The sequence below is a fragment of the Plasmodium sp. gorilla clade G2 genome (genome assembly GCF_900097015.1).
Source record: "Plasmodium sp. gorilla clade G2 genome assembly, chromosome: 9".
Lineage (NCBI taxonomy): Eukaryota > Apicomplexa > Aconoidasida > Haemosporida > Plasmodiidae > Plasmodium > Plasmodium adleri (nom. inval.).
The window spans coordinates 1,157,659-1,167,500 of NC_041701.1; the positions used below are offsets into that span (position 1 = coordinate 1,157,659).

At 16.2% G+C, this 9,842-nt stretch overlaps 2 protein-coding genes across 2 annotated transcripts; one reads left to right on the plus strand and one right to left on the minus strand.

Annotated features, from left to right (window-relative positions):
• Positions 1–926: 926 nt before the first annotated feature.
• On the minus strand, positions 927–3,713 carry PADL01_0930100 (elongation factor Tu, putative; the record flags this gene model as incomplete). Its single annotated transcript, XM_028681990.1, has 1 exon — positions 927–3,713. One exon carries the CDS (start codon positions 3,711–3,713, stop codon positions 927–929), a length of 2,787 nt encoding a protein of 928 aa, XP_028538313.1.
• A 2,950-nt stretch (positions 3,714–6,663) lies between these two features.
• Positions 6,664–9,036, plus strand: PADL01_0930200 (nucleolar protein Nop52, putative; the record flags this gene model as incomplete). Its single annotated transcript, XM_028681991.1, has 1 exon — positions 6,664–9,036. One exon carries the CDS (start codon positions 6,664–6,666, stop codon positions 9,034–9,036), a length of 2,373 nt encoding a protein of 790 aa, XP_028538314.1.
• Between the last annotated feature and the right edge of the window lie 806 nt (positions 9,037–9,842).

Consider the following 9,842-nt stretch of genomic DNA (forward strand, 5'->3'; position numbering starts at 1 on the left):
TTTTTTTTTTTTTTTTTTATATTATATAGAAATGAAAATAAATAATTATCAATAAAAATTTCTTAAAAAATAAAAAAATATCATTTTTTAAATTTTATAATTCTCTTTTTTTTTTTCTTTTGGATTATTTTAAAAATTCAGAAATGTAATAAAAATTTTATGAAAGAAAAAAAAAGGGACTATAACTTAAAAAAAATATATTTTTAATATTATCTATATATTTATATATATAATTTTTTGTATAAAATTTTTGAGAATGTTTCCTTACAAACCTAGTGAAATTGAATTGCCTGCTTATGAATGGGATAAATTAATTAATGAAAGAATAAATGAACTAAAGAAAGAACATGATGTAAATGCAAAGGTAGAAAAGAAGATATTATAATTTTGAAGCTTATTAAATAAACGTTATAAAGTTTTATAAAAATAATAAATGTTTCATTTGTTATTTAAAAAAAAAAAAAAAAAAATTACAATATATATATATATATCTATATAATATATATATTTATATCATGTATTAATAAATATGTTTATAATATTTTAATATATTCATTTATACATATACGTGAAATTTTTAACACATAATATAAAAAATGATTTTTGAAATATATTTATGTTATATAAATATAAATATATAATTTTTTTGTTATATTATGTTTAAATTTAAAAAGTTCACCTATTATTATATATATATATATTTTTTTTTTTTTTTTTTTTTTTCTTTCATATATATATATTATATATATATATAACAACATACAGATTTTTTGTTGTGATAATACAAATGAGAAAGAACGTGTTGGAAAAGTGACAAATTCTTATAAATTACGTAATAATATAAAAATGATTCATTTTTTAATGAAGTATAATAATCCTACATAATTAATAAAATATTTTGTATTTATTTTATTAATTTTTTGTGTTCATGATTTTGTTAATATTAATCCACTGGCAATTATTTGATTTTCTTCAGATAAAATAAAACGAGACAATGGTGAAATGGTAAAAAAGAGAAAATCATAAATATTAAAAAATGGTGTATCTAAAGAAATAAAATATTTTAATTCCTCTCTGAAATATTGTGCACAAATAAGAGAATTATTATTAACTTGTATTTCTATAATACCTATATCATGACTACGTAAACATTTTTTATTATCAAGTTTTTCATAAAATATAAAATTATTATTATTATTATGAATATATTTGTTAAAATTTTTTTCATAATTTTCAATATCCGTTATATTTTTATTATCAACAAACTTTAATTTATTTGATGAAATTGACAAATGGTCAGAATTTGAACTAATATTTTTTTTATAAAGAGAAAAAATATTTGTAACAGTTACACTATGTGTAAAATTTAAAGAATAAAAAAGATATTGTCTACCTATAATAAGTGGAATTCGTATTTCATTTAATTTTATTAATACTTTAAATTTGTTACAAGGGATGGCATGAAAAATATTATTATGTATTGTATTAAATGATAAGTTACATTTTTCCTTATTCTCTTTATTTTCTTTATTCTTTTTATTTTCTTGTTCTTCCTCGTTTTCTAATGTTTCTGTATTTATTAAAATACAACCATTATTTATTTTATTATCATCAATTTTAAGGTACACATTATCAATGATATCATTAGTTATATTTAAGTGTTCATTTTGGATGGAGCAATATTTGGCTAGTTCTGATATATTTTCAATGGTATTTAAAAGAAAAAAATTGTTTTGATCCAAATTATATTTATGATTTATAATATTTGAACATGATATATTATAATTTTGTTCCTTACATGTATTTGATTTATTTTTTTCTTTATCTACATTTTTATTATCTAAATTTGTTAGATTTTTTGATTGTAGAAGAGGGCTATTTTTAATCATATTAATTATATTTGGTGTATTTGCTAAAAGAATTGAAAATTGGTCAATATTTATAAATTTATAAAAGATATCATTTTTTGTTTCAATTTTTTTTATGGTGACATTTTCTTTCCATGGTAATAAAGTATAAGGTATACCTTTTGTTTTTAGATAACCATGTAATATTTTAATACTAGCTTTTATCATATTATTTGATTGAGTAAAATCTTGAACTACACCTACAAAATGGTTATCTTCATTTGTTACATTTTTGATTGAATTGAATTGATTTTTTTCCTTATCAAAATTAAAAAAGATATTATTTGCAAAAAATAAATGATTTTTATTTTTAATAAAATTATAATATGAATTTAATGTGAAAGAATCTTTTTTTTGTTCGTCTAAAATTTGTTCACATAATTTAAAGAAAAATAAATCTTTTTCTATATTCATAAATTTAATTTGGTTATATAAACATAGATAATTATTGAATAATGGTATGTTTTCATTTTGTTCAAAGTTTACAATATTTTTATTTTTATAAGCTGAAACAGGTGTAAATAATAAATTCCTTTCTAATAATTTTTGTTTCTTTTCATTTTGTAGACATTTTTTATGTACATAAAAATTAAGATTAAAAACAAATTCATAAATACTATCATTTTTAGGACATTCAAAATATGATTTAATAATAGAACATATATGTTCAAACACTTTTATATCATAATCAAATAAATCTAATTTGTTGATTACTATAATGATATTATTAATTCCTACAGATTTTAAAATACATACATTCCTATATGTTTCATCGTTCTTTTGGTTATATATATTATTCGCATCAACTACTAATATAGCACAATCTGCATAAAAACTGCATGTATGTAAATTATTTACTAATTCGTTATGACCAGGTGTATCAAATATATTTATCTTTTTAATACATATAACATCATCATGTATAACTTTCCTTTTATAAAAATCTTCAAATATGTTTTTATTAACATAAATATTTTTATTAACATAAATGTTTTTATTAACATAAATATTTTTATTTGTACATATTTCATTTGTATATGTTTCATTTGTATATGTTTCATTTGTATTTTTTTCTATATTTTGTTTATGTTGTTCATCATTATTATTATAATTTTCATTTGTTATAATATCATATGCTAACTTTATATCATCTTTGGTATAATATATATAAAATTCTTTTCTTTTATTAAAAAGAGTTATGTTTCTTTCTCTTTCATCTTCTTCTTCGTCTAATATATAAGTATATTTCGCACTTTCCCTGACATGTTCATACTTTTTTATGGTTTGTTCAGAAACATAATTTAAATTATAAAGTAAAGCACCTATAAGTGTAGATTTACCAGCATCAATATGTCCTAATACAAGTACATTTAATGTGTTCAGCATTATATATTTATTGTTGTCTTTAATATTTTGTAATGTGATAATATTTTCTTTATTTTTTATTTTATCATTTGTGATATGGTTAATATTTTCTTTATTTTTTATTTTATCATTTGTGATATTGTTAATATTTTCTTTCTTTTTTATTGTATCATTTGTGATATGGTTAATATTTTCTTTCTTTTTTATTTTATCATTTTTGGCATTGTTAATATTTTCTTTCTTTTTTATTGTATCATTTTTGGCATTGTTATTATTTCCCTTCTTTTTAATACTATCCTTTTCTTGTTTTATATTAACAATTTTTTTTTCTTCTTTACAATCAAATTCGCAATATTCTTTTTCATCATAATTATCATAATCTTCGAAATCATCATCATAATCGTCGTACAGTAAACTTTTTCCTCTTCTTTTATTACTCATTTGTTTATCTTAATATTTCAATATAAATAATATATATATATATATATTTATTTCAGTGAGCTTATTTTTTTATTATTCAAGTGTTTTTTAAAAAGTGCAATACAAAAACAAAATGATAGTTATTTCAAATATTAAAATGTGATCAATCAAATTGTGAAACACACAAATATATATATATATATATATATATATATATGTAACATATGGAACCTTATAAATATGTTGAATACATATATACGTACATATTCTATGCGTATAAAATTTTATATTCTCATAATGAATAAATTAATAAGAACATATATTGTCATATATATCACAAAGGTTTCAAGGATAAGAATATATAGGATCTTAATTTTTTTTTTTTTTTTTGAAACTTATATAATTAAAAGAAAACCTTTGAACAAAATTAAAAACAAATCAATAATATATATACATATATATATATTAAAGAATTATTAGTTTTGTATGATATCAGAAAATATTAAGAGAAAAAAATTTGGATCTCATGAAGGATTTGTTGAATTTTATTTTATTTTATTTTATTTTTTTTTATAATAATGCGAAAATATGTTGTCTTCAAAATAAAAAAAATAAAAAAACAGTTATGTTTTATTTTTATATGGTTTTGAAATAAATCATAAGCACTCATATGAAAATAAATAATTCTTCATAAAAGAAAAAAATTGTTATATATTATCTTTTAAAAATATAAACTATATAATATATATATATATATATATATATATTATAACAATTTTTTTTTTTTTTTGATTAATATATATGTTTGATACATATAATATTGTTAAACATTAAAAGCACCATAAATAAATATATTTTTAAACACGATATATTATCATTACAATATATAAATATATATATATTTTTTTTTATGATATGTAAATATGACAATAATGTTATACACATATATATTTATTAAACGTATTGTTATATATATATATATTATTTATATATCTGTATTATTATAAACACTATATATATGTGAAGATGAGAAAATGGACATATAATTAAAACACCAAAAAAAATATCTTATTTCATTCTTGAATAAAATAATAAAACATTGAACATATAAATATATATATATTTATTTATATTTATATGTACAATGTTTTATTATTTTATTCATGATAGATAATACAATATAATATGATGAAGATTTTTTCTTTCTTCTAATATATAATACCATGTTTCTATATAAAAAAATTGACGATGTTATAATAAAAAATATATACGTAATAAATTAAAAAAACAAAATATTATATTATATATATATATAAATAAGTAAATACAAATAATTATGTAAGAAATTATATTTATTTGATCATTTATATAATATGGGTACTACTAATTTTTGTAATTCACATTTAAATATATATATATATATATAATATATATGTTTTTCTTTTTTCTTTTTTTTTTTTTTTTTTTTTTTTTTTTTTTTTTTATACATTTCACTTTTCCTACCTTACTATTTATAGATAATTTTGAGTTTTAAGCTATATAAAAAATAATTTTCCAATAAGTTTGAAAATATGATCATTTTTTTTTTTTTTTTTTTTTTTTTTTTGGTTCCTATATTCCTATATATCTTAATTAAATTATATTTAAAAATAAGCTTATTTATTTATTTATTTTATTTTATTATTATTTTTTTTTTTTTTTGTTATGTTTTATATTTTTAGAAAGCTTGTTTTGCTTCTTTTTTTTTTTTAAAATAAATATATATTGTTTTAATTATCATTGTTTTAAAAATTTTGTATAATATTTTCTATATAATATAATATTATATTAATATATATATATTAAATACATATATATAACCTACGTTTAAAAAAAATTCCTCTGCAATGTATCTATGTTCATAAATTTTATTATATATACATAAAAAAAAAAAAAAATATATATAGAGGTATATATATATATTATATGTATATATAGTTAATATTATATTTAAAAAAAAAAAAAAAAATCCATATACTATATGTATAATAATATTTTTTTTTTTTTTTTTTTTGTATATAAAAATAATATATAATTATATATTTTTATATTATATAAATATAATTTAACTTTTTTTTTTTTTTATTTTATTTTATTTTTATTTTTTTGAAAATATAATATCCTTTCTTATATTTATTTACATTTAAAAAAAATATTGTTTTCAATTATTTATTTTATATAAATAAATAAACATAAAATAAATACAATTTTTTAGCAAAATGAAAATAACAAATATCTATCAAAATTTGTAGATCGGATGATACATGTTGAAAATAAGAAGAAAATCAATAAAAAATAGAAAAATAAAAAAAAAAATAAAAAATAAAAAATAAAAAAATATATAATATATATAAAATATAAAAAAAATATAGATGAAAAAAAAAGAAGGAAAGTAAGAAAATATTAAGTAAGAAAAAAAAAAAAAAAAAAAAAAAAAATAGAGAATGAATGATTTTATAATTTTTTAAATATATTACAAAAAATTATATAAATATAAAATATATGGGAAAACAAAGTTTTTATTATTTTATTTTTTTTTTTTTTATTTATCTTTCTTATTATTTTTTAAAAAAGGTTATATATAAATTGTTACATTTGTATGACTTTTTTTTTTTTTTTTTTTTCCATAAATAAATATATATATATAATATTATATATTATATAAATATATTTATTTGTATCCTTTTTTATGATATTATTTGTTCATAAGGATATGGAACAAATAAAAATAGAACAAGGGAAAGAAAAGGAAAAATCATAAAAAAATAATAAAATTATAGATATATACAAAAAAATAATAAAATTATAGATATATATACAAAAAAATAATAAAAATATAGATATATACAAAAAAATAATAAAATTATAGATATATACAAAAAAAAGAATAAAAAATATAAAAGTACAAGAATATATTTATATAAAACACATAATGAATAATATCAAACGTGCTAACAAATCCGAAATTGAGAAAATATTTGTGGAGTTAAGTCACGTGGAAAAGGAAAATCGAGATAAAGGAATTGAAATACTTTATGATTATATAAGTAAGAATAGGAAATCATTAAATGAACATAAGATAACATATATATGTAAGGGTTTATTTTATTATTATTGGTTATGTTATTCCATGGAAGAACAGAAGAAGGCTGCTTTGAAAATATGTAGATTAATTCATAAATTTAATAATAAGAATAATAAAAAGAAAAAGAATGTTTTTCTTTTTGTTCAATGTTTTTTCCAAGTTATGTCAAATAAGTATGATAATTTAGATATTCATCGATTAAATAAATATTTATTTTTATTTAGAGTTTTCCAAGCAGAAATATTAATGTTTTTTCATATGAATGCTTGGAATAATCTGTATCTAAAAAAATATAATAAAATATTTTTAGAATATTTTGATGATACAAGTGAATTATATTATAATTATATTGATACATTTATAAAAGAATTTTTGGGAAATGAATATTTTTTAAAATCCAAAAAACAAGAAGAACCAAATTATAATACCAAACAATTTTTATTATTGATTGATCCTTTTTTTAAAATTTTATGCAAGACAGATCAAAAATATGTGATGGATCTTATTAACAAGAAGGTTTTTTATTTTATAAAAAAAATGAAACATATAAAAAAAAAATTATTAAAGAAAAAAATTATTAAATATATACATATATGTAAAATAAAATATGGACTCAAAATCTTGAAAAATTTTTATGATCTAATTAATTCATCCTCATCAAAAAAAAAAAAACAAAAGGAAAAAGGAAAAGACAAAAAAAAACAAGTTCCAGTTTTTTTGGAAAATTTCAAAACAGCTTTTCATACTGAAAATGAACAAAATATTTTGGCTAGTTCTTCAAAAGGAATACAAAATGGTAATATTAAAAAAATAGACGAACAAAATGAAATACCTATATTAAACCATATAAATTTAAATAATAATGACAAAAAATTTTTAAAAAATGAAGATATGTCAACAGATAATGATAAAGTCAAAGATATTAATGGCCTCCATCTTAATAATGAATATGTAACAGATGAGGAGAGTCAAAATAAAAAAATAAAAAAAAAAAAGGAGATCACCCTTTTGGATATATTAACTAAAGGAGGGAAAAAAAGAAAAGCAAGTGATGAACAACTCGTTTTGCAAAAAAAAAATAAAAAGAATAAAAAAAATAAAGAAAAGAATAAAAATAAAAGCAAAGATAAAAAGAAAAATAAAATAAAAAAAAAATACATAAATGGTATATTAAACGAAAATGATGATGAAGATGATGATATTGACGATGATGATATTGACGATGATGATGAAGATGACGATAATGAAAATAATAATAATGATAATAATAATAATAATAATAATAATAATGACCATGATAATAATAATAATAATAATTTTAATAATAATGATTTTAATAATAAGGATCATGATAATAATAATTATGATGATGATGATGATGATGGTAGTACGTGTACTAGCCAAGTGCCAGTCGAAGAAATGGAAAATAATGCTGATAAAAAAAAGAAAAGTCTAAATAAAAAAATAACTATTTTTGAAAAAAGACATGATGATGAATATAATTTGAATGTAATAAATAATATGCAAAAAATGTCAAATGGAATTAATAATAATAATCATGCTGATTTAAAAAATGATGAAGAAAAAGTACCATTATATTTTACCAATAATGTATTAAATTCGTCTGATGTAGTAAATTCCATAAGAGAAGATGAAAATATAAATGTAAAAAAAAAAAACAAAACCAAAAAAAAAAAAAAAAAAAATTTATATATCGAAAGTAATAGTGAATATAATCAAACGGATGAAAGTGAAGAAAATATTTCATCAGATATTATAAATCATGAAACACAAGAAATTAATGGGAATTCAAATTTAATAAATGGAAAAAATAAAAATGTTATAAATAATGGAAATGTTCTTCTTACACTTAACCCTTTTGATATAAAGACAAAAAATAAGGACACTATCATATTATCAAAAAAAAAACGAAAAATAAATAAAGAAAATAAGAAAAAATTATTACAAAATAAACTAAAACAAAAAAACCTTCATAATCTAGGGAAACATTCTGTAAAAGATATATGTGATAAAAATAATGTTGTAAGGAAAACAATTTTAAAAAAAGGAAAATCAAAATCTACTGTAACTAAAAAAGTACATTTTAATTTAAAGAGAAATACAATTGAATACATTCCACGTAATAAAAGGAAAAATATTAATTCATACTTACTTATGAATAATTTTAGAAATTTTTTAAATATACCCTCATTTGTATAAAGAAGGGGAAAAAAATATATATATATAAAAATATATTGTATTATTGTTTACAAGTACATAAAAAGAAAAAATATATATATATATATATATGTATACGTAATTTTAATTTTTTTCTCATTTATGAAAATTTTTTTATTTTTATATGTTATTCTTTGTTATTTTGTATTTAAAATTTTTGTTATTTTATAGTAATATTTTTTTTTTTTTTTTTTTTTTTTTTAATATAATAATTTATTTACATTTATTCAATTCTTAATTTTTATGTAACCTTAAATAATATATATATATATACTCATTATTATCTCATATTATATTATATATTATATATATATATATATTTTTTTTTTTTTTTATTTGAGAAATTCAACTTGAAAAATAAATTAATTAAAATAAAATTCGCGAAAGTTTTAATCACATTTTTAAAAGGATAAATTTTTTTTGGGAAAAATAATAAGAATAATAAAAAAAAAGGAAACTTTAATTATATATATATTTAAATATATTTATTTTTGTTGTATGTTGTATTTATAATAATGTAAAAGAACAGCATACATATATTATTATATATATATAAAAAAAATATGTATATAATATTTTAAATAAGTATATATAATTAATATATACATATATAATATAGTATACATATATTTATATTATAATAAATAATGCATGAGCAATAAATAATACATTATATAAATACAAGAAATAATCCAAAGGAAATATTGAAAGTAATATCTTTATTTTATTTTATTTTATTTTTTTTGTAAAAATTATATTTATTATATTTTTAATTCATATTTTAGAAA